At 45.9% G+C, this 26,500-nt stretch overlaps 1 protein-coding gene across 1 annotated transcript; it reads right to left on the bottom strand.

Moving 5' to 3' along the window:
• Positions 1-64: 64 nt before the first annotated feature.
• Positions 65-24,466, bottom strand: TBC1D20 (TBC1 domain family member 20). Its single transcript, XM_003904927.5, has 8 exons — positions 24,254-24,466; positions 9,468-9,653; positions 6,376-6,456; positions 3,484-3,670; positions 3,214-3,315; positions 1,881-2,022; positions 689-876; positions 65-421 (listed from the first exon to the last, which is right to left on the bottom strand). The coding sequence occupies exons 1-8, from the start codon at positions 24,321-24,323 to the stop codon at positions 166-168; spliced, it is 1,212 nt and encodes a 403-aa protein (XP_003904976.3). The 5' UTR covers positions 24,324-24,466; the 3' UTR covers positions 65-165.
• Positions 24,467-26,500: the final 2,034 nt, after the last annotated feature.

The raw sequence follows: 26,500 nt of genomic DNA, 5'->3' as shown, positions 1-26,500 counted from the left end.
TATTGGCCTCTGAAGTAAAGGCAAACACGAACAGGCAGGGCAGGGTGGCAGGAATAGAAAACTCTAGACAGAAACCCTTTTAATAAAGGAAATTCCACCCCTCCCAATCCTTCCATGGAAGGGTGAGACCTTAATGTGATGTAAGAGGAAGGTCTTCTCTGGCTTTCAGGGAAACAGCTGCAGCTGAAACTTAGGGGCCCACTCCAGGGCACTTTTCACCACAGCCAGTGCGGCCGCTCCAAGTGCCACCGTCAGCCCCATCACTGCCAATTTCACAAAGCGGTTGGTCCTTGGTTTGGTCAGGACATCTTTTGTTCGATCTTCAGGCCGCAGAAGTCCCCGAAACCGCTGCCGCAGCACCATATCAGGCCTCTGCTGGGCTGATGCCAGCTCAAAGTCTTTGAAGGTAGAGGCTGCCGTCCTGCAGGGGAAAGAGACAGAAGGAAGGAAGTGGTATGAAAGAAGAGGAGAAAAGAAAAACTACACCACGTAGGCGGCGGGCAGAGCCTTTCATTGCTGGGAAAACTCTTCTTGATAAAGACCCATATGTCTACAGTGGGGATTCCACTGGCCTAAGCTCAATCTCTGGAAACATGCCCCAATCCTGTCCCACCAGACACAAACCTTCCCTCACTTAGCTGCTCATTTACAGCCACCCCCACTCAACCAGCATCCCAGCCTTGCTCACCTCTCGGCTTGCTGTTGGGCGGCGGCCTCCCGAGCAAGTTCAGATGGGGGAAACTGAACAAAAAGGTCCCCTGCTCTGCTGATCAGTGTCTCATAGGGCAAGTCCTGAGGGATCTGGGACAACAGGTGGTGAACCGAGGCCATGTCACAGTCACAGTCCAGGACTTCCTGCTCGCGATACAACACAATCTGTGGGGAGGTAGTAAAGCCTTGCGGTCAGAGGCCAGACACACGGGCCTGGGCCGCCTGCATTCCATTATCCTTGGAGATGAATTTAAACTGGTTACAGACAGGACTCAGCCCAAATGTTCAGCAAACTCTTGTATCCATCAAGGAAGTAATAACATATATACTCTCAGCGCTACTCCTACTGTCTGGTCCTTCCTGCGAACTCCCACCACGTGACATGAAAGGCTGACCAGTTACAATCTGAGTCCTTCAGGCACACTGGGCTGCTCATCTTGAAAGAAATGAAGGAGATTCTTTTAGAAGAAAGGAGAAGAATACTGGGAGATTCCTGGAGCTCCAGCATAGAAGACATGGTTCAAAACAGTAGAAAGAACAGTCTTGCTCCCTTTAAGCATCTTCCTTCCAACTTTTGGTCCACAAACCCATGGATGCTCAAGGGACCAGTGGCCACTGAAAGACTTCCCTGAACTCCCATCTCCACCCCATCCCTCAGGCCCTTCTCCCTGAACTCCCATCTCCACGCCATCCCTCAGGCCCTTCTCCCTGAACTCCCATCTCCACGCCATCCCTCAGGCCCTTCTACTAACTGGAGCCCCGACCCTCCACCAAAAGCCACTCCCTTGTCTATCATGACACCAGATCTCTTCTTAAATCTGGAGTTGGCAGCTTGTACTACTACTTCCCTAATTGTGTTCATCAGCTGAATATATGTTCCAGGCAATGTCAATAGGAACCCTGACAATTCACAATGCAGATTAGTGTTTTAAAGGTTCAGAAGAGCCATGCAGCAAAAAAATCTGATTTTGTTTACCCAGCATTTCACAACTTACTATTTTTTTTGTGACACCCCCATTAATATTGCATAGAATGGTGTCCAGGCATAGCAGCCTCAAAAGTGCTGTCTTTTGCATCTTTCCATAATCCCCAGGTTTCCCTTCAGGGAAAATGACCACAGTGGGATGGGTGATGGTGAATCTAGTTGCTGGCTCGTGGCCTGTACCTACCACGGCTGCAAAGTAAATGGGCATCAGTGGGTGGCAGGCCAGGAAGAAGTCATATAACCGCACGACGTGCCTGAAGTCAGACAGGACATGCCCAAACCAGGTGATGAGCCAGCTGAGGGCAAAGATGGTCCCCACCTCAGCACTAAAAACAAAGGAAAGCCAGGTGTCAGATCCTGTGGGCCATCCCTTCCCTCTCTCTGGGCCTTCTTTGTCCTCAGTGCTGGTGAGAAGGAAGCATTAAGGAATAGAATTTCTGGAAAATTCAGCTACCAAGGAATTCAGCATCTTCTCCTCAGAAAATACTTAATACAAAGTCTTCAAGGTGTACCATGACACTAACACCACAACAGGGTCCTGGCTGCTTTATCTCACTGGGTGCTCTCCTAATGGCCAACAAATGTCAACTACAGGAATGAGAAGCAGTTGTTTTCAGAGAACTACACCATGATTCTCCTTCTGAGTAAGTCTTACCCTTGTGGGGGGCACAGGTACATATTCCCAGGCCTGAAAACATGACCGCATTAATTTTTCAATTAACATGAGACAAATGAAATATCTTAAGATGTAGCTGCCAGGCGCGGTGACTCACGCCTATAATCTCAGCATTTTGGGAGGCTGAAGTGGGTGGATCACCTGAGATCGGGAGTTCGAGATCAGCCTGACCAACATGGAGAAACCCCATCTCTACTAAAAAAACAAAATTAGCCTGGTGTGGTGGCACATGCCTGTAATCCCAGCTACTTGGGAGACTGGGGCAGGAGAATCGCTTGAACCTGGAAGGTAGAGGCTGCGGTGAACTGAGATCACGCCATTATATTCCAGCCTGGGCAACGAGCAAATACTCTTGTCTCAAAGGAAAAAAGGCATAGCCATTACCTTTTAAAATTTTTTTTTAAAAAGAGGCATTGGCCAAGAACACATTTCCAACTAAACAGAGAAGAAACAAAACATCACATGGGATTTGCAAAAAAATAGTTCTTCTCTTTGGTACTTAGGAAATAAAACAACCCATTGTCAGCCTTCTCCTTCTCGCCGCTGGATCCCACAGGACTTCGTGTTTCTCTTGTGGCAATCATCTCAACATCTACCTTGGCATACATGCCTTATCCACCTCTCCCCACTAGATGTAAACTCAAGGGATGGGATATGTCCCCCAAAGAGCACAGTCCCCAAAAAGTGCTCCAAGAACGGAATTATCCAGATTGCTGGTGACTGGAACAACTTGGGAGAACTTAACAAATCCCCCCAAGACAATGAGGAGACTGCGCTCGGCTTGTGAGGAGGGGTGTGGGTGTGTGTATGCATGCACACACAAATGTGGACACACATGTACCTCTGCATGAAGTCATGGAGCTCTGGATTCACCTGGTCAATGATGGGCATCAGATAGTTTAATATATGCTTGGTGTTGTCCATTGTTGGATCCATAAAATCCCTGGAGGGAGACAATTCAATAAGCCTGGTCACCAAACACTTAGATCAGGGCTGGGGGTGGCAAGGGCTCAAACTCCTAAAAAAAGTTGACCAGAAAATGGGCCAATGAGTTATCCCCAGGATGGTTGAGGAGTGATGCCTGTCCTCTCACGTCCTTCTGTACTGGTACCTGAGGTGGTGGGTAGATAATTTTTCTACCAGGGATGTTGCCAGCCTCTCGCCTACCACCAGCAGAAATGTGACCACAATGTCATGGTAGCCCTGGTAGTAGTGCAGCTGAGGGTTGCGCTCCAAGATGAGGAGGATGATGTCAATCAGTTCTTCCTGGAGCCCTTCTCTCTGTTCTTCTGGCATGCCTGGGGACAGGAACAGAGAGGAGATGCCTTTGAACATATCAAGCAGCCTAGTTAATAAGGAGGTCGAAGAAGGCCAGCAATGAATTTTCAGAGAAAAAAGGAAAATGAATTACAAATAATTTGGCAACGCATATCAGGATCCACTGTTGATACCACCTGGTATACAGGAAAAGGCAGCCGCTAGCTCTCCAGTGGGGGAAGCCGCAGACACCACCTTAACCAAGTCGCTGCAGTTAATACTGCTGGGACACAGTATTTAACTGCAGTATTTCAACCATGGGAGCTGCAGAAGCCTCTGCCTCCCGATGCGATGCACTGACAGAGCTCAGCATCACGTCTGCAGGATTCCTATCAACAGCGCGCAGACCTACATCTCGCGATGAAGAAATACCCAATATACCCAAAGTAAGAGAAATTTCACAAAAATAACTGGCCTCTCATACAGTACAAAGGAACTGTTCCAGATTAAAAATGGCTAAAGAGATATGATGACAGCATGAGAAACACATAAATCTGTATTTCCTTCTCCAGTGAAGCACATGACTCGAAGAAATGGTGAAATGTGAGTAAAATCTGTGGATTAATTAGTTAACTATTTTTCAGTGTTGTTACTGATGTTGCTCAGTGTACTGTGATTATGTGAGAGCCTTATATTTAGGAAATATATCCTGAAACATTTAGGGGTAAAAAGATGTCATGTTTGCAACTTAAATAGTTCAGAGAAAAAGTGTATGTCTATGTGTAAAGTGAAGGAAAGAGAGAAAGCAGCTAAAAAAGCAAATGTAGTAAAATGTGAAAACAAAACGAAATCTGGGTAAAAGGTATCTGGGGAATTCTTTGTTCTATTTTTACAACTTTTCAGTAAGTATGAAATTATATAAAAATAAAAAAATGTTAAAGTTGCATGTTTCCCTTTAAACCAAAGCAAACGTTACGGGAAAAACCGATCCTCTTGATCCAAAGATGTATTATAGCTGGAAACAGGGAAGCCTGTCCTGGGAGTTCTTTCAGAGTCCGGAGCTAGTCCTGCCAGCAGTAAAAATGCCAAGCCTTGGCCTCATGAGCCACGTTAGAAGAACGGCACATGTGCGCACAGCTTCCCTACACCATTAGCTTTTAGTTACAAACACATACTCAGAGAGAGAAAGCAGCTAATGTAAGGGCCCAAACTAAACTGGACAAAGGATTGCAGGTAAGAGCAAAGCTCATCTCTTGCTCAAACCCCATCCCTTCTCAAATAGAAAGCATACCCTAAAAGATAAATAAGGAAATGAAGCAAACCCAGGGCTGCTGATAGGTGAAGCAGTGAAAGGAGTGAGAGTAAAAATTAAACCCTGTGTGAATTTTCAGCAAAACAGCAGTGAGTCAAGCCCAGAAGACCATGAATGGAAAAAGAATATGAAGCCACATGGTAAGTTCAGCCTACAGAAAGAATATCACAGATATTACATCAATGGAAGAGGAATAAAGGGTTCAGAGGGAAAACAGGCTACCTAGGAAAAAATGGGGGCCAGGCACGGTGGCTCTCGCCTGTAATCCCAGCACTTTGAGAGGCCGAGGTACGTGGATCACCTAAGGTCAGGAGTTCGAGACCAGACTGGCCAACATGGTGAAACCCCCTCTCTATTAAAAACACACACACACAAAATTAGCCGGGCGTGATGGCAGGCACCTGTTATCCCAGCTACTTGGGAGGCTGACGCAGGAGAACTGCTTGAACCCGGGAGGCGGAGGTCATAGTGAGCTGAGACAGTGCCATTGCACTCCAGCCTGGGCAACAAGAGTGAAACTCTGTCTTTAAAAAAAAAAAAAAGGGAGGCATCTGTCCTATGTGATCTCATCCAAACCAGCAGGCTAGGAAAAGGAAATGGACCGTGGGCATGTGCTTTTATCAAAACCACGCTGGCAGACTACTGCTACCTAGGGATTGCAAAAGTCTGTCCAGGAAGCAGGAATGCCAGCAGGAAAGCAGCCCCTTCGACAACAAAAGCCAGGCCAGAGCACAGTCCAGAAGAGGGAGGCAGGAGCTCAGAGGCTCCCGTTCCCTTTAGCAATTCTCCTTTCTTCACAACGTAAAGGTGGAGCTGCCAGAGGAAGAAAAATAGGTCATCCATGCGACATTTGTTGCCCAGTTCCCTTCACTGTGAAAACTGAGACAACGGTCCTTCTTTTCTTTCTTCCAGAAATGAAGAGGTAATTTTAGGAATCTATTCTCTTTTTTTTGTTTTCTTTGTATTTATTTATTTTTTATCTATCGCTGCTGAACAAATTAAGGAATATACTCTTACACAAACAGGGAATGGCCTCTCTTCCCTCTAAGGAATCTTACATATGTATGCGCAAGATATCATTATTTTTAAACCTAATTAAGATATTAATCATTCTTGTCGGTGCCCAATTCCACACCAATCTGCTCTTAAACACCAGACTGATGGCTCTAACAATTCTTATTAACTCCTTTTTGTGGCTTCAAGGAAAAATAAACCCTCTTCTCTCATTCACCACCTCTAGGCCAGGAGAAATTATTTTTGGTTCAGGCTTTCACAGTGGGGGTCTGAAAGTGACCAGGCAACAAAAGGATGACTCAGCAAAAGGAGAGTTCTGAAGGTCCCTGAGGAGGCAGGGTCCAGCATACTAGGTCACATGGTATGACCTGGGACAGATACAGTCTTTCCAAATGTGGCAGGACCGCGAGAGCTTCTCACCAGGAGGGAACCGCCGCAATGACCGCCGGACGTCCAGCAACACTTGTTGGTAGTCCTTGCTCATCTGCCGTAGGTTCTTCCCTATTGAGGGAAAAGGAATGTTACTGCAGGAATGTCCAAGAAGCCAGACCAGAAGCAAAACATTCTAGGATGACGCAAAAGGCCTAGAGGACACATGTCAGCTTTCTCCCAAAGAGTAGGATATGACTCAAGATACAACATTTGGCAGGGAATCCCTAGTTTAGTTCCAAACATTATGTTTCCTGCAAGTCACAATGACCCTAAGAGAAGGGAGCACAGACTTCCCAGGAGGTAATACAATGGGGTGAGAAGGAGAACAAAGATGTAAGGAGAACAGGCGCCTCGTGCAGAAGGCCACTGCACATCACTGGGAACTGCTCTGAATTTCAAAGTCCACAGCTACAAAATGAGGATATTCCCTTCCAAGGATCAAATAAAATCATGAATGTGGGAACAATACACCACTGAAAAAAACCCTAACACCTATAAAGTTGTGGGAGCACTAAGCTGTTTAGAAAGGTATACTGAGACTCACACAAAGAACCACCTAACATCTCTTGACCCAGCAATTCTAAAACTAAGACGCTGCGAAGACGAGACAGTCCTTGTGTTCAGCTGGTACGTCCAATACAGTGTGAAAGTAATGAGGCAGTCTCTAGCTGTTATATATATAACAAGTGTACATTTTCCCTAAACAAACCAAGTGCTGTATAATAAGCGTACATTTCCCTTGCAACCCAAATCAAAAGCTAGTAAGGCTGGGCAACACTTCCTCACATGCAGGCTTCATGGTATAAAAAGATGAGGGAAGTTTGGAACCTGGTAGAACATCATCTCAGGATTCAGGTGTGAATATGGCACTGCCTTAGCCTTCCAACAAAAAGCTGACTGCTCTGAAGCAGCCAATTCCAAGGATAGTAACAAGTGGCAACTCGACACCTACTGGGTGACATCATGACACTGTGAACTTTTTGGTGGCAGAAGTCCTGTTTCAATCATCTCCAGTACCTGGCACACAATCATAGCACAACTAATATTTGCCAACTGAATGAAAGAATCCTCAGCAGTTGGCATTTTGCCATGATGGCAGGAAAGCTACAAGGTGAGCTCACTGAGTGAATGGCCAGCAGGGTGGATTCACTGTTCTGCAGGACTTTTCTTTACTATTTTGAACTGCATTCCAAGGAACTCTTTTTACTACATAGGCCTTGCATATTAGTTAGGTAACTCTTTTCACAGAATTACAGGATTTTACAACTCCAAAGGATCTCAGTATTTCCAAATAAAAAGAGGGTGTTTTCTTTTTTTTGAGAGTGTCTGGCTAGAGTACACTGGCACAATCTCGGCTCATTGCAACTTCCACCTCCCGGGTTCAAGCGATTCTCCTGCCTCAGCTTCCCTAGTAGCTGGAATTATAGGCGTGCGCCATCACACCCAGCTAATTTTTGTATTTTTACTAGAGACGGGGTTTCACCATGTTGGCCAGGCTGGTCTCGAACTCCTAACCTCAAGTGATTCACTTGCCTCAGCCTCCCAAAATGCTATGATTACAGGCGTAAGCCACTGTGTCTGGACAAAAGAGGGTATTTTTGTGTGTGTTTAATTTTACTTTACTTTTAGAGATGGAATCTTGCCATGTTACCCAGGCTGGGCTCAAATAATCCTGCCTCAGCCTCCCAAGCAACTAAGACTACAGCGGTGCACCACCACGTCTAGCTAACTTTTAACTTTTTGTAGACAGGGTTTTGCAATGTTGCCCATGCTGGCTTCAAATTTCCAGTCTCAAGTGATCCTCCTGCCTCAGCTTCCAACAGTGCTGGAATTACAGGTGTGAGCCACTTTGCCCAGCCACAAAATATGCTTTTTTTTTTTTTTGAGACAGAGTCTCAGCCTGTCACCCAGGGCCGGGAGGGCAGTGGTGCACCTTAGCTCGCTGCAACCTCCACCTCCTGGGTCTGGGCAATTCTCTGCCTCAGCCTCCCCGAGTAGCTGGGATTACAGGCACCCACCACCATACCAAGGACTTTTGTATTTTTTTAGTAGAGACGGGTTTCACCCTCTTGACCAGGCAGGTCTGTAAACTTCTGACCTCAAGATCCACCCACCTCGCCTCCCCAAAGTGCTGGGATTACAGGCTGGAGCCACAAGTGTCTGCCTCCAGCCTGATGCTTTTTGAGACTGAGTCTGAGCCAGTCGCTTCAGGCTGGAGTGTTGTCGATCTCAGTCACTGTAAGCCTCCGCCTCTGCTCACTGCTCTGCCTCAGCCCGAAAGTGCTGCCGCTGGGACCACAGGCGCCACTCTCTGCCTCGGCTAGTTTTTGTATTTCAGAGACGGGTTTCACCTTGTTAGCCAGGATGGTCTCTCATCTCCTGACCTCAGATCCCACCGCCTCGGGCCTCCCAAAGTGTGCTGGGATTACAGGCTTGAGCCACCGCGCCCGGCTAAAATATGCATTTTTAAAAGATACTTGCCAAGCAAGTATGTAGAACAAAGCATATACATTTTTAATAAACTCACTTGCCTAGGCAATATTTTAATCCCTAATAAAAAAAGAACTTGGCTGGGCGTGGTAGCTCACTCCTGTAATCCCCACACTTTGGGAGGCCGAGGCAGGCGAATCACTTGAGGTCAGGAATTCGAGCCTGATCAACATGGCAAAACCCCGTCTCTACTAAAAATACAAAAATTAGCCAGGGGTGGTAGTGCACATCTATAATCCCAGCTACTAGGAAGGCTGAGGCAGGAGAATTGCTTGAACCCAGGGGGCAGAGGTTGCAGTGAGCTGAGATTGTGCCATTGCACTCCAGCCTGGGCAACAGAGCGAGATTCCGTCTTAAAAATAAATAAATAAGTAAAATAAAAGCAAAAAAAGAACTCATCCCACTTTTGAATTAAATTCTACTTATTGGTTTGGCCTTATTTTCAGAGTGGGCCCAAGCATTTCCCAAAACACTCTAGATTTATTCATATACCCTTGGTTTGAAAGGACCATAAAAATTAAAGATCCTGGACTTCTTTTCTCCCTGTCTCCTAGATACACTCCCCTCACAGCCTCCCCGACTCCCCTTACCTGATATAGGAGGTGGGTCATTGGCATTGACATTGAGGAGCTTGGGCCACACTTTTCGTCTGATCTCATCAGTCAGGAGCCCTCCTTCACTGATAGCCATGCGTCTAAGGGCAGCCACATCAGTGGGATCACTGTTCAGAGCCTGGTGTATCTCTGCCACTTTCTTTTTCCTTTTGGCGTTAAAGTCTGAAAATAACGATAGGGAAGAATTAGGCGTATATTCAGCACGTGCATGTTTTCTGCCTAGGACTCAATCTCCTTTTTGATGTGAGGTACAGGTAGTATCTCCTCTGAGCTCTAAGACTGCCTGCTGGCATAAAGGCTCATAGCCACATGCACTGTCATTTCAGGCCCAGTCTACTGGCCCTCATGGGGGAGGCTTGGAGAGCCCATTATAAAACAGATTTTAAATCGCCAATTTTTTAAAAAAGTCTCTTTTTATAGGTCTGAACCAAAAATCACAGGCACAGACTGGAAATAATTATTAGTTGTTGTTTTTAAGAGACAGTGTCGGCTGGGTGTGGTGGCTCACGCCTGTAATCCCAGAACTTTGGGAGGCCGAGGCAGGCGGATCACAAGGTCAGGAGTTTGAGACCAGCCTGGTCAATATGGTGAACCCCCGTCTCTACTAAAAATACAAAAATTAGCTGGGCATGGCGGTGCTCACCTGTAGTCCCAGCTACTCAGGAGGCTAAGGTAGAAGAATAACTTAAACCCGGGAGGCGGAGGTTGCAGTGAGCCAAGATCATGCCACTGCACTCCAGCCAGGATGACAAAAAAAAAAAAAAAAAAAAAAAGAAGAAGAAGAAAAATAAAGAGACAGTGTCTCTCTAAGTTGCCCAGGCTGGCCTCAAACACCTAGGCAACACTGATCCTCCCACCTCAGCTTTCCAAAGAGCTGGGACTACAGGTGCATGCCACCATGCCTGGCCCAGAAATAATTATACGTTTTAAAAATTATTTTTATTTTTGAGATGGAGTCTCGGTCTGTAGCCCAGGCTAGAGTACAGTGGCGGAATCTCAGCTCACTGCAACACCGCCTCCCGGGTCCCAGTTCAAGCAATTCTCCTGCCTCAGCCTACCAAGTAGCTCAGATTTCAGGCATGCACCACCATGCCTAGCAATATTTTTGTATTTTTAGTAGAGATGGGCTTTCACCATGTTGGCCAGGGTGGTCTTGAACTCCTGACCTTGTGATCCTCCTGCCTCAGTCTCCCAAAGTGCTGGGATTACAGGTGTGAGCCACCATGCCCAGCCTATACGTACATTTTTTTTTTTTTTTTTGAGATGGAGTCTTGGTCTGTCACCAGGCTGGAGAGCAGTGGCACAATCTCAGCTCACTGCAACCTCTGCCTCCTGGGTTCAAGTGATTCTCCTGCCTCAGCCTCCCGAAACATTAAAAAAAAAAAAAGGTAAGTGAGGCTGGGCGCAGTGACTAATGCCTGTAATCCCAGCACTTTGGGAGGCCGAGGTGGGTGGATCACCTGAGGTCTGGAGTTTGAGACCAGCCTGGCCAACATGGTGAAACCTTGTCTCTACTAAAAATACAAAAAAATTAGCTGGGCATGGTGGCCTGCGCCTATAATCCCAGCTAGTCGGAAGGCTGAGACAGGAGAATCGCTTGAACCCTGGAGGCGGAGGTTGCAGTGAGCCGAGATTGTGCCACTCCACTCCAGCCTGAAACAGAGTGAGACTCTGTCTCAAAAAAAGAAAAAAAAAAAAGATAAGTGAAAAAAGAGATGTGTTAAAATCAGACAGATCTTGGTTCACATCCTGGGTCTGCCACTTATCTGATCCATAATCTTGGGCAGATGACTTCCCTGCTCTGGGCCTCTGGACTGACACCCTCTTGTCAGGATAGTTACCATGGTACACAGTAGACACTTACTAAATTTTAGTTCTTCTCCTCACTCTGAAACAACACGTATTTTACAAATCAACCTAGAGATATTTAATTAGTACGTAATATGCAAAGCACTAAGGAGATATACTGTGTAAGTAACAAGCAAGGAATTACAATTATAATAAATGCTCAGTAAATTCAGGCATGTCTAGCAGTGTCAATGTTTTCATAAAAGAATGTCTGTTCATTCTTAATTCCCAAACTTCACAGAGCATATACATCTCTTACTGTAACAATTTTTTCCTGTTGTTTAGATAGGAAAAATGCATGTCACCAAAACTCAGTACTACATTGAAAACAAAACCACATGAAAAAGTCTCCTGTTACATGTTACTACAACTGGTAAAAACATTAGAATCACAGAGATTTTTTTTTTTTTGAGATGGAGTCTTACTCTGTCGCCCAGGCTAGAGTGTAGTGGTGCAATCTCAGCTCACTGCAACCTCCCTGTCCCAGGTTCAAGTGATTTTCCTGCCTCAGCCTCCCGGGTAGCTGGAATTACAGGCATGCACCACCACGCTCGGCTAATTTTGTTTTGTTTTGTTTTGTTTTTTGATGGGGTTTCACCATGTTGGCCAGGGTGGTCTCGAACTCCTGACCTCAAGTGATCCACCTGCCTCAGCCTCCCAAAGTTCTGAGATTACAGGTGTGAGCCACCATGCCTGGCCAACACAGAGATGTTTTCAAAACCAGAGTGTCAAAGGGTACTTGGGTTTCCAGTGTGGCTGGTGGGGTGAGAGGCTGTGACACTGCATACAAAGGAACTGTTTCTTAAAAACCATAATAAGTAATGTTTTAAGCATCTTACATCCTTATGCGATAGTCTGTTACTCATAGGCATTTTGCCATGTTTAAACTGCTTTTTAGGGCTGGTCTCCTGTGTGGTGCTGTTTACAGCTCATTCATGACAATCAGATTTCTTTGTTCTTTTTCCACTCCCACTGCTTTACTTGACTAGCCTTCAAATACATAAACAAACAAATAAATAAATAAATAAATAACTTTTTTAGGAAATTGGTTGGGAATTTGTGGTTAGTAGCCATCATATCATTTTTCTACGTGAAATAACAGAGTATTGCTTTTTTGTCCTTTTGGCTAAGATCAGGAGAGATAAAGGAGTAAAAGGCTCTGAGAGTTTGCATACAGAATGTCTGCTTTTAGGGACGGCTTGCTGAAGTTTAAATGGATGATGCCTGTATTTCAGTTCTTTCTGGTTGTCGGTACCATTGAGAAAATATGTCAAAAACACAAGAAACATTACACGAGACAACACCAAATGTCACAAGGCAGTAGACTATAATTGTCAAAAAAGGCGCGTGCAGACAATAATGACCAAGAGCTCAGAGACTACAGTGGGTCAGGGCCAAGCTAACCTGAGAACTGTACCTTAAAAAGGAAGGGGAGCAAAACTCTCTTGACATGCTTAATTGTGATGTTTAATGGACATCCTTGCAGTACAAGACAACCTTTTTAAAATAAATTCTCGGCCGGGGACAGTGGTTCATGTCTGTAATCCCAGTACTTTGCGGGGCCAAGGCAGGCAGATCACCTGAGGTCAGGAGTTTGAGACCAGCCTGGCCAACATGGTGAAACCCTGTCTCTACTTTAAAAATACAAAAAACTAGCAAGGCATAGTGGCGGGCGCCTGTGGTCCCAGCTAGTCAGAAGGCTGAGGCAGGAGAATCGCTTGAACCCGCAAGGTGGAGGTTACAGTGAGCCGAGAGAGCGTCACTGCACTCCAGCCTGAGCGTCAGAGCAAGACTCTGTCTCAATCAATCAATCAATACATTCTCTCGGCTTCAGACCCACCTATCTTTGGTCTCTTAAGTTAAACCCAAAGCAGCACCCATCACATCTGCCTTTTCTTCACTTTTGTCTCCCATTGCTTCCGGATACCTTCTTCCCTTTCCTGCAAAGCCCATTCTGCTGGAGTGGAAAAGTCCAACGCCTTGATACCAGGATCTTGCTCAGTCACCCAAGGTGGAGGGCAGTGGCACAATCATGGCTCACTGCAGCCTCAACCATATATATATAGTTTAAATAAATCAATAAATGCTCTCTTAATGATGGTTCGAGCCTCACCACTTGATTAGGAGAATCAGCATAACCTGTAGGATCTTACTCGGAATTGAATTCTGTATTGTAATTTTGTTCCTGTTCACTTTTAAATTTTATTTTTGTTTCACTGGAAAGATGATGCTCAGTTTTAAATGTTAAAAGTGTACGAGCAAAAGGCCAGGTGCAGTGGCTCACACCTGTAATCCCAGCACTTTGGGAGGCCAAGGCAGGCGGATCACGAAATCAGGCGTTCAAGACCAGCCTGACCAACATGGTGAAAACCCCGTCTCTACTAAAAATACAAAAATTAGCCTGGCCTGGTGGCGCACGCCTGTAATCCCAGCTACTCAGGAGGCTGAGGCAGGAGAATTGCTTGAACCCCGGTGGTGGAGGTTGGAGTGAGCCAAGATCGCACCACTGTACTCCAACCTGGGAGACACAGTGAGACTCCATCTCAAAAACAAACAAACAAAAGTGTATGAGTTAAGGGAGCCAGGTACAATGGCTCACGCCTGTAATCCCAGGGCTGTGGAGGGCCGCAGTGTGAGAATCGCTTGAGCCTACAAGATTGAGAACAGCCTGGGCAACAAAGTGAGATCCTGTCTCTACAAAAAGTACGAAAAGTTAGCCAGGCATGGTGGTCCCAGCTACTTAGGAGGCTGGGGCGAGAGGATCACTTGAGCCCAGGAGCATAAGGCTGCAGTGAGCTATGATAGCACCACTGCACTTCAGCCTAGGTGACAGAGCAAGACCCTATTATCAAGGCACTGGACTTTTCCACTCCAGCAGAATGGGCTTGGCAGGAAAAGGAGGAAGGTACCCTGGTGACCTGTCTTTAAAAACAAAAACAAGGCTGGGCACGGTGGCTCATGCCTGTAATCCCAGCACTTTGGGAGGCCGAGACGGACAGATCACCTGAGATCAGGAGTTTGAGACCAGCCTGACCAACATGGAGAGACCCCGTCCCTACTAAAAATACAAAATTAGCTGGGCGTGGTGGCGCAGGCCGGTAATCCCAGCTACTCAGGAGGCTGAAGTAGGAGAATTGCTTGAACCCAGGGAACAGAGGTTGCGGTGAGCTGAGATTGCAGATTGCGCCATTGCACTCCAGCCTGGGCAACAAGAGCAAAACTCCGTTTCAAAACAACAACAACAACAGCCAGGCGCAGTGGCTCATGCTTGTAATCCTAGCACTGTGGGAGGCCGAGGTGGGCAGATCACCTGAGGTCAGCAGTTCGAGGCCAGCCTGACCAACATGGAGAAACCCCATCTCTACTAGAAGTACAAAAAATTATCTGGGCATGGTGGCACATGCCTGTAATCCCAGCTACTTGGGAGGCTGAGACAGGAGACTTGCTTGAACCTGGGAGGCAGAGGTTGCAGTGAGCCGAGACGATGCCATATGCCACTGCACTCCAGCCTAGGCAACAAGAGCAAAACTCCGTCTCAAAAAACAAACAAACAAACAAAAAACAAAAACCAAAAGCAGCCAGGGACTGTGGCTCATGCCTGTAATCCTACCTTTTTTTTTTTTGAGACAGAGTCTCGCCCTGTCACCCAGGCTGGAGTGCAGAGACGCAATCTCGGCTTACTGCAACCTCCACCTCCCAGGTTCAAGTGATTCTCCTGCCTCAACCTCCTGAGTAGCTGGGATTACAGGCGCGCGCCACCATGCCTGGCTAATTTTTTCTTTTCTTTTTTGTATTTTTAGTAGAGACAGGGTTTCACCATGTTGGTCAGACTAGTCTCGAACTTCTGACTTTGTGACCCGCAAGTCTTGGCCTCCCAAAGTACTGGGATTACAGGCGTGAGCCACCACACCCAGCCTATCCCAGCACTTCAGGAGGCTGAGGCAGGTGGATCACTGAGGTCAGGAGATTTGAGACCAGCCTGGCCAACATGGTGAAACCCCATCTCTATTAAAAATACAAAAATTAGGCGTGGCACGGTAGCTTACACCTGTAATCCCAGCACTTTGGGAGGCCAAGGCAGGCGGATCATGAGGTCAGGAGATCAAGACCATCCTGGCTATTACGGTGAAACCTCACCTTTACTAGAAAAATACAAAAAAATTAGCCAGGCGTGGTGGCAGGCACCTGTCGTCCCAGCTATTCGGGAGGCTGAGGCAGGAGAATAGCGTGACCCTGGGAGGCGGAGCTTGCAGTGAGCCGAGATCGCACCACTGCACTCCAGCCTGGGGCACAGAGCAAGACTCCATCTCAAAAAAAAAAAAAAAAATTAGTTGGGCATGGTGGCAGTCACCTGTAATCTCAGCTACTCAGGAGGCTGAGGCAGGAGAATCGCTTAAACCTGGGAGGTGGGGAATGCAGTGAGCTGAGATCATGCCACTGTACTCCAGCATGGGTGAAAAGAGCAACACTCTGTCTCAAAAAAAAAAAGGCAAAAAGAACATGGATTCACCTGCTTATATAAGAAAAAAGGGGGAAAAAAAGTACAAGTTGCCTTGTTACAATAAAACTAAATGTGTATACACATAAAGGAAAGGAAGGACATTCAGGGCCTGGGATGAAGGATACAGAAGAAAGGCCAAGAGATACGGCGCTTCCATTTGACAGTAAATAGACTAATGAAAAAACATTTATGTAGTATATATTAGACGCAAGGCACCAGAGTTCATGTGAAGTGGAAGATATCACCAGAAGGTAGGGTAGATTTTAGAAAGGACTAACATCAGAAGGTACATTAGATTTTAGAAGGGATACTAAGCAGCTTCCCCGGCAATGTTCTAGTCTGAGACCACAGTCTACAAACTGTTTTCATGACAAAGCTGTACATTATTATTATTATTATTTTATTTTTATTTATTTATTTTGCAACAGAGTCTTGCTTTGTATCCCAGGCTAGAGTGCAGTGGAGCAATCTTGGCTCGCTGGAACCTCTGTCTCTCGGGTTCAAATGATTCTCAGGCCTCAGCCTCCCAGGTAGCCAGGATTGTAGGCGTATGCTGCCACCACGCCTGGCTAAGTTTTTTGTGTTTTAGTAGAGATGGGGTTTCACCATGCCAGGCTGGTCTTGAACTCCTGACCTCAAGTGATCTGCCTGCCTCAGCCTCCCAAAGTGCTGGGATTATAGGCATGAGCCATCACATCCGGCCCATTATTAACATAAATTAAAGTTGGTACTAGTAAGTCACAGGTGAGCTACCTACGAGACCTGAAACATAAAAACCACATAAACAGAGGCACTAACTGGTTTGGAGTCATGTGCAATTGGAGGTGCACACAGAAAGATAATACAAGTGACTTTTCACCTCGGTAAACCTGCCCTCCTGGCTTCACTGCTGTTTCCTGGTAACCTAGTAGGGTGACCATTTGTTCTCGTTTGTCTGAGATCTTCCTGGTTTATACCTAGAGTACTGGCAAATTGTTCACAGCAAACCCTTTTTGTTCCCTGTACTTTCAAATATGTCCCAGTTTGGATGCCAAATTAAATGGTTACCCTACCTAGAAATCATTAAAAATAAAACCCCTTCTGGGCATGCCTGTAATCCCAGTACTTTGGGAGGCCGAGACGGGCAGATTACCTGAGGTCTGGAGATCGAGATCAGCCTGACCAACATGTTGAAACCCTGTCTCTACTAAAAATACAAAAATCAGCCAAGTGTGGTGGTGCACGCTTGTAGTCTCAGCTACTCAGGAGGCTGAGGCAGGAGAATCGCTTGAATCCGGGAGGCAGAGGTTACAGTATGCCGAGATCGCGCCACTGTACTCCAGACTGGGCAACAGAGTGAGACTCTGTCTCATAAAATAAATAAATAAAAAATAAAATAAAATAGGCTGGTGGCTCATGCCTGTAATCCCAGCACTTTGGGAGGTCGAGGCAGGCGGATCACCTGAGGTCAGGTGTTCCGAGACCAGCCTGACCAACATGGCAAAACTCCGTCTCTACTAAAAATACAAAATTAGCCAGGTGTAGTGGCGGGTGCCTGTAATCCCAGTTACTTGGGAGGCTGAGGCAGGAGAATCGCTTGAACCCAGGAGGTGGAGGTTACAATGAGCTGAGATCATGCCATTGCACTCCAGCCTTGGCAACAAGAGCAAAACTCCGTCTCAAAAAAATAAATAAATAAAATAAAAATTAAAATAAAATAAAATAAAATAAAAAGCACTGCCGGCATGGTTTTTAGTTGAGACGGGGCTCATGCCTATAATCCCAGCACTTTAGGAAGCCAAGGTGGGCGGATTGCTTGACCCCAGTATTTGGAGAGCAACCAGCCTGCGCAACATGGCAAAATCTTGTCTCTACAAAAAATAGCTGGGTGTGACAGCGTGCACCTGTAATTCCAGCTGCTTAGGAGGCAGAGGCGGGTTGTAGTGAGGCATGATTGTGCCACTGCACTCCAGCCTGGGTGACGGAGTAAGGCTCTGTCTCAAAAATAAACAAACAAAAATCTCCAGTTTCTTCTGTCAGCATAGCACCTAGTCAATTGTTCATGAGATGTGTCAAGCTCTTGACTCAGGTGTGCCCTTCTATCCATTCATCTGCCTGCCCATTTGTCCAGTCATTCTTCAGTCTGTCACTTAATGAGTGTCTACTTGTACTAAGCACTGTACTGGGGATAAAAAAGATGAATTAATTACTCCCTCCCGGCCCTTGAAGGGCTCACAGCAGGGACACAAACAATTATTATATATAATAGAATCTGAGGGATTATGAAAATCCAGAGGAAAGAATGCCTATTTCTTTGTTTTTTTTTTTTGAGATGGAGTTATGCTCTTGTTGCCCAGGCTGGAGTGCAGTGGCACGATCTCGGTTCACTGCAACCTTTGCCTCCTGGGTTCGAGCAATTTTCCTGCCTCAGCCTCCAGAGTAGCTGGGATTACAGACATTCACCACCATGCCTGGCTAATTTTTTGTACTTTTAGTAGAGACGGGTTTTGCCATGTTGGTCAGGCTGGTCTCGAAATCCTGACCTGAGGTGATCCACCTGCCTCGGCCTCCCAAAGTGCTGGGATTACAGGAGTGAGCTACCGTGCCCGGCCAAGAATGACTACTTCTAAAGCAGTCAGGAAAGGCTTCACCAAGAACATATTCTGGATCCTTCTTTTCAATATTTTTTCTTTTTTTTGAGATGGAGTTTCACTCTTGTTGCCCAGGCTGGAGTGCAGTGGCGCGATCTTGGCTTACTGCAACCTCCGCATCCCAGGTTCAAGCGATTCTCCTGCCTCAGCCTCCCGAGTAGCTGGGATTACAGGCACGCGCCACCATGCCTGGCTAATTTTGTATTTTTGGTAGAGATGGGATTTCTCCATGTTGGTCAGGTTGGTCTCAAACTCCCAACCTCAGGTGATCCACCCACCTCGACCTCCCAAAGTGTTAGGATTACAGGTGTGAGCCACCGCATCTGGCCCTTCTTTTTAATTTTTATTTATTTATTTAGACAGGGTCTCACTCTGTTGCCCTGGCTGGAGTACAGTGGCACAATCACAGCTCACTACAGCCTCAACCTCTAGGGCTCAAGCGATCCTCCCACCTCAGACTTCTCTGCCACCATGCCTAATTTAAAAAAATTTTTTATAGAGGTGGGGTCTCCCTATGTTGCCCAGACTGATCTTGAACTCCTGGGCTCAAGCAATCCTCCTGCCTCAACCTCCCAAAGTGATAGGATTACAGATGTGAGCCACCACACTGGGCTCTGGTACCTTCTTAAAGAAAATTTTGTCAAAAGGAAGAGTGTGTTAAGGGGAAAGTACTCCAGGCAGAAGAAAAGAGTTATATGCAAAGACCTTGTCACATGAAAGAAATACCATGTCCAGGAAACAAAGAGTTCTATGACGCTGAAGTGTCAAGTAAAGGGAGAGAACAGAAGCAGGTAGCACCGCAGTAAAAGAGGCCGGGCTGGATTTATCCCGCACAGGAGTCTGGGTTTATCCAGCACTCAGGAGGAACACAGGGAGGGATTTTACTTTGGGCCTGAGGGCCATCCTTTGGAAGACCAGGCTGTATGTTTTCAAGAGGGGTCAAAAACACGCAGGAAACAGAGCAGACTTTTTATATAACATTGGTGGAGGCAAAACCTGAGAAGAATTTCCAACAAAGAGAAAAAAATCTAACATATTTAATTTTTTTTAACTTGGGAGTACCCCTGCACTTTCCACACATCACAAATTGACAGCACTTGAGCGGCAATACTGAATACTGCTTGAGGGAAGCTGACATTCAAAAATCTTGTTAACCTATTTGCTAAGAGTATGATAATTTTTCTTCAGTTTGTTTAGACATACATCCACCTCACCTCTCTTTCTAAATAAGTTATTCGGCAATCTGGGGGAAAGGAAATCTTGTATCTTGGGGGAAAAAAACACTATGCAGTCAACTGAATTTCCATGAGGTTTTGGCAAACCATATGCCAGAATGTTACTTAATTCTAAACTCAAATCCTCAAATCATACCTCCCATAACTCATTTCTCTTAAAATTCTGTCCCAATTTTTTTTTTTTTTTTTTTTTTTTTGAGGCAGGGTCTTACTCTGTCACCCAGGCTGGAGTACAGTGGCACGATCATGGCTCACTGCAGCCTTGACCTCCTGGGCTCAAGTGATCCTCCTGCCTCAGCCTCCCAGGTAGCTGGGACCACAGACAGGCTCCATCTGGCCCAGCTACTTGGGGGGTGTGTGTGTGTGTGTGTGTGTGTGTGTGTGTATATATATATATATACTTTTTTTTTTTTGGGGGGTAGAGAAAAAAAATGTTGCCCAGGCTGATCTTGAACTCCTGGATTCTACTGATCCACCCACCTCGATCTCCCAAAGTGCTGGGATTACAGGCATTGAGCCACCATACCTGGCCTCCAATTCTATTTTTAATACTGCATTTCAAAATTTACTTACTATTTCAAAATTTTTGGCACTCTGTGGGAACGCAACAAATACACGCAGAATATAATAAGTGATTTAGTTTATCGTTCCCCTGGAAAAAACGGGCTTGCAGTAAATGACATTATTTTTCCCATACTGTTAAGATGATGCTCACTGCAGAACTCTCTATAAACAGATCTGCAGACTCTTTGGCCTGTTTCTAAAACTACTGGTGTTTCCCAGAGTAGGATGCTGCCCCAGTGTGGATTTCGACTGCTGTTTTTTTCAGGCCCCAACACCACCTTCCTCAACCCCACACCCTAGTGAGTAAATGTCAGTGGCTGATGGAGAAAGCACTCACACGTGTGCCACTCTGACAAATACTTTATTCCAACTAAATGTATAGACTTTCACTGTGACATAAAAAGGGAAGAGGAAACAGAAAACTCAAGTGAGCAAAAGATGTATGAATACAGAGTGAGATCAACTGCTAGATGACACAGGGAGGGGGGTTAGCAGCATCTCCACTGAAAAACAAATTCACAGACATCCTGTTTATTTCCGAAAGAGAAACACCATAGAGCTATTCTTGGGATGTTCAGGAAAAGATTAAAATAAATGCCTATTATGTATTGTATTTCAAGATAAACTTTTTTTTTTTTTTTTTTTTTGAGACGGAGTCTCGCTGTGTCACCCAGGCTGGAGCGCAGTGGCCGGATCTCAGCTCACTGCAAGCTCCTCCTCTCGGGTTCACGCCATTCTCCTGCCTCAGCCTCCCGAGTAGCTGGGACTACAGGCACCCGCCACTTCGCCCGGCTAGTTTTTTGTATTTTTTAGTAGAGACGGGGTTTCACCGTGTTAGCCAGGATGGTCTCGATCTCCTGACCTCGTGATCCGCCCGTCTCAGCCTCCCAAAGTGCTGGGATTACAGGCTTGAGCCACCGCGCCCGGCTCAAGATAAACTTTATAGATTTAGAGCAGGACACGCATTTCTGGACTTGAGAATGCCATATCTGCTTGGAATAAAAGCCCACATTTCATCTAGAGGTAGAATGTATGTCATTCTAATCTCCCTCAATCCTTTCTTCTCCAATTTCTTTATTGCCCCATTTACAAGAGAGTGCACTATTATTCCAAAGCCGAAATCTTCCAAATTCCTTTACAGTAGAGGTCTTGGCTATCATAACCATGATGGAACAAAATGACTGTCCTACAGCTGGCTGCAAAATATAAGACTGCTATAAATAAATCCCTGATGCCTGAAAAGTAATTCATTCGACAAAGGAAGATAGGTATGACTTTGGCCTACTCTTCATTAGAATGCTTATTTTTATTTATTTATTTATAAAGAGTGCAAAGCAGACTTCATTTGAAGGGTACTACAGCAACAGGTATAGAAACAACTGCAACAGGGTCTTGTAGTCAGGGAGAGAGATCAGACTCAACTCCCTAAAATGTTAATTTTAACAATGGGACACTTTAACTGAACTGTTGTTCTTAATGGTTCAGATGAAGATGACACAACCCACTACTGTCTTAAATTTCTCCCAACTCTGGCTACAGAATCCAGGTAAAGATTTCTGCCTCCTCAGAGTAATAGGCATGTCCAAAATCACCTGGATTAGGGCACTTAATATACAGGGAAGGGACAATAACAACTAAAGATGACCACTATCCATGCCTCACCTAAAAGTTTTTTCATGTATTTTTCCATATCACCAAAACAAATACTAACTTGGATCAACTAATTTATATAATGGAATCTCGTGTGAGAGTACAAAATTCCACACTGATTATTTGGTTTAAGCTTGCATTATCATAAAAGCTTTACAGTCTTTAAACTGAAGTTAAGCTCACATTAAGCAATGCTAGTCTTAAAACAATGGAGGGTTGGGGACGTTTTCTGTGGAGGGAGGGAGACAGACATCCCCCTACATCCACCCACAACTCCTGACATTGACATTGGAAATTAACTTAAAAATTTATGCCTGTAGTCCCAGCTACTCAGGAGGCTGAGGTAGGAGGATCACTTAAGTCCAGGAGTTGGGAGGTGACAGTGAGCTTTGACTGTGACACTGCACTCCAGCCCGGGTGACAGAGCAAGATCCCATCTCTCAAAAAAAAAAAAAAAAAAGCTTTAACTCCATGTCTGTACCAGAAGACCACAGAAGGAAACCACAGAGACTCTTCAGTCTGGGTAAGAGTCCTATTAAACACAAAATAAAACAAAGTAGCCTCTGTTTTTGGAGGTCTTAACTAGTAGTTTCTACAAAACAGTATCCAAATTAGCAAAAATTCTGTTAACTACCTGGAACATAAAGCAGGTTATAAAGACTTAAGAATGTTTCACCCCTATAATGGAAAAAAAACAGTCTAGTGAGTAAACCAATCTGATCATAAACGCTACAAAAGAGGGATAAGCATTAGGAACTTTGCCAACAATACTCTGATATGATTAAAAAACAAAACAGTAACAAAAACAAAAAACCTCATTTTAAAATTTGTCCCATTCATCCAGAGAAGCAAAATCAAGGAAACTAGAGGCGGTAAAGTCTTGCAACAGACACACAGCTGCACTGCCAACAGGTCACAAGACCCATGTTGCCTAGGGCATTGACTATTATGCCACGAGGACAGACATCACACAAACACCAGTAACGAAAGGGTTACGGTGCCAAAGGGTTCAGAGCTCCATCCACTTCCATTCAGTATCAGAACATGAGAAAAAGGGAAAAAACAGAAAATGAGCCCAAATAAAATATAAAATAAAATATGAATACCAGCAGCTTCCTCAAAATACGTGGGTTGAATAACGTGTTTGGCTCTGTTATGGGCACCATCCATCAGAGGACTGGAAATGGGGAAAGTCACCTTAGTCTTCCTCAAAGAAAAAAGATTATTTAACTTGGTTCACGGTGTACATTCATAATTTTAACTGTCATGTATTTATTGAATGAAAAACATTTGAGAACATAATGTGCAACAAAAACATGAGTTCACAGAAATGGTCCAAACTAAAAGAGTATAAAAATAGAATCGCTTTGTATACAATAATTTACTCATTATTGAGATAGGGTCTCCATCTGTCACCCAGGCTGGAGTGCAATGGCGCAATCATAGAGTAGCCTCCAAGTCCTGGGTTCAAGCGATCCTCCCGCCTCAGCCTCCTGAGTCGTTGGGATCACAGGCTCGAGCCTCCACATCCGGCGTTAAAAAAAAAAACTTTTTGTAGAGATGAGGCCTCGCTATGTTTCCCAGCCTGACCTCGAAATCCTGGCCTCAATCGATCCTCCAACCACGGCCTCCCAAAGCGCTGGGATTACAGGCGGGAGCCATAGCGCCAGGTCGCTTTTACACAACTAATCAACATTAAAATAGGTGGCAGAAGACAGACAGAAAGTCTATTTGTGGTTGCCAGGCTTCGTGAATACTGGGGAATGGGGAGTGCCTGCTAATGGGTAAGGGTTTCATTTCGGAATCAGACAGCGGCGATGGCTGCACAACTTTGTGAATGTGCTAAGAATCACTGAACTGTGCACCTTAAAGGGAGAATTGTATGGTAATTAAATCGGCGGTACGCGGACAGCGCGTCAATCAAGCCGGCGACAGTGAATGAAGTTCGGGAGAGCTGATTTCCCTCGGGGAGGCGGCTCCGGGAGTCTGCGAACGTGGCGGACGCCTGGGACGGGGTGGGCCTGCCAGCGCTCGGGGAGAGACGGAAGAAAGCCGGGGCGCGGAGCTCCCGCCCGCTCTTCTGCCGGGGGATGCTACTCTGCCGCCAGACTCCCTCGGGTCAGCTCGGCACTCGCCCGAGCCCCCCCGTTCCAGGCCCTCTCCCCATCAGACGTGCCTCGGGCCCTCCGCCTCTTCCTCTCTCGCCGCCCGGAACCCCGCCGCAGCCCCGGGTCGCCAGCCCGCGCCCCTCCGGCACCGCCTCCGCCACCAGCTGCCACTGCCCCCTGGGCCGCCCTCGCAGGCCGCTCCCGGCGCCCTGGTCGGCTTCCGTACCTGCCTTCTCCGTGCCGCCGTCCCAGTGGCTGGAGTTGGGGCCGTCGCCCTGCGCACTCCGGAGAGCCATGCCCCGGGGGCCCGGGCCCCCACCCGAGCCCCGGCTGGTGGCGGAGCCGGGAGAAAACGCGGCTCCGACCGCGGGACGTAGCGCCCGCTCGGCATCGGCAGGCTCCGCTCGGTGGGCCAGCGGCGCGCAGGCGCGAAGGCGCCCCGCTGGCCCCGCCCCGCGCCGGCACGTGACCTTGCGCTACGCCTGGACGCGGAAGGAGGGCGGTGAGCGCTCTGAGCAGTTAGTTTCCTCTGCGCTGTAGACTCTACGGTGTAGAGTGTGGCGCTCTTTAACGAGTGTGCTCAAGACCAGCTGTCATTTCCTTTGCTTCTTTCATCTGTTAAATAGTATAGATGATAATAAAAATATTGAACTCACAGGGTTATTGAGAGTGTTTAGAACATTACCAAGCATATAGTAAATACTCCACAATTATGACAAATCTTTGCTTACCAAGGATTTTTATTTTTTTTTAACTCCTGTCTCATCTCCCCACACGAACTCCTGTCATCAGTTCTTGGGTACTTTGGGATCTAGCAGGTTCATCTCATACGGGGCCGCAGGTTATGCACTGCACAAGGCCTGGGAGCGCCATTCACGTAGACGTTCAAGTGAGCAGTGCCCCGCTTACATTGTGCAAAATAGTGGCCACTCATCTAAAGTAGCACTCTGGCTTATCAGGTCTGATTTCCTTCTCGTCTCCAGTGACGTTCCTTTCTTTCCAGTTGGACATCCATTCCCTTACTTACGTCCCTGATACTGTGATTGTGGCCTCCCGAATTTCTAGTACTAGCTCTTTATGCTGAGGTTCTTATAATTCCAGTTGCTTGATGACTCTCTTCCACCTCCCACCCCCAACTACAACAGTTCTTTATTATCCTGAGACCTCCAACCCATGAAACTCCTGACCTCGTGATCCACCCGCCTCAGCCTTCCCAAGTGCTGGGATTACAGGCAGCCACCGCGCACAGCCAAATTTTACAGTTTTATTAATAAATCTAGTAAATTATATCACTTATTTGGTCCCATTAATAAACTTAGCTAATTAAAATTCTTTGAACATTTGAAACTGCATTTATAAATTTAATTCATTTTTCTAAGTATCACAGTTTTCTGTCTAGCAAAGCCTTTCAAGTCCTTGTGTAATTCTTGTAAATATAATAAATTTATAAGAATACTGAGTCATGAGTACTTTTAAATGTGTCAATACAAATGAGATTTCATCTTAAAATCAACAGTCTAAATCTATTATTCAAATACATATTTGTAATTAGTACAAGAATAATCTATTAGAATTCTCAAAATTCTTTCTTTTTTTTTTTTTGAGACAGAGTCTCACTCTGTCACCCAGGCTGGAGTGCAATAGTGATCATAGCTCACTGCAGCCTCAAGCTCCTGGGCTCAAGCTATCCTCCTGTTGCAGCCTCCTGAGTAGCTAAGACTACCATGCCTGGCTAATTTTTTAGTTTTTATAGAGGGGGTGGGGAATCTCGCTATGTTGCCCAGGCTGGTCTCAAACTCCTGGCCTCAAGGGATCCTCCTGCCTTGGCCTCCCAGAGCTCTGGGATTACAGGCATGAGTCACAGTGCCAAGCTCTTGAAATTATCTTAAACATTATAAGAATTTAAAGTATCACGTTTACACATTAATGCAAAATTAACACTAGAAGTTTGAAAACATTTCTAGTCTTTGTTCTAAGTCATCTTTGAGACCTGGCACAATGGCTCATGCCTGTAATCCCAGCACTTTGGGAGGCCAAGGCCCACAGATCACTTGAGGTCTGGAGTTCAAGACCAGCCTCGCCAACGTGGTGAAACTCCGTCTCTACTAAAAATACAAAAATTAGCTGGGCATGGTGGCGCTTGCCTATAATCCCAGCTACTTGGGAGGCTGAGGCAGGAGAATTGCTTGAACCTGGGAGGCAGAGGTTTCAGTGAGCCAAGATTGTGCCACTGCACTCCAGCCTAAGAGACAGAGTGAGACTCCATCTCAAAAAAAAAAAAAAAAAAAGAAATGAAATGAAATAAATCATCATTGAGGTTAAAAGACGCTTAGTGCCCATTGAAGGAATAATTAAGTGATCGCAATTTAAGAGTAACCTGTTCAAACAATTTGAGGTATTTATTCCCTTCTCAGTTTACTGCGCTGGCCATCCAGTCAGTTGGATTCTTGTTTTTGGTAGTGACTGAACAGTG

The sequence above is a fragment of the Papio anubis genome, chromosome 16 (genome assembly GCF_008728515.1).
Source record: "Papio anubis isolate 15944 chromosome 16, Panubis1.0, whole genome shotgun sequence".
Classification (NCBI taxonomy): Eukaryota; Metazoa; Chordata; class Mammalia; order Primates; family Cercopithecidae; genus Papio; species Papio anubis.
Note: the sequence above shows the minus strand (reverse complement) of the source record. Positions and strands in the feature narration are given on the sequence as shown.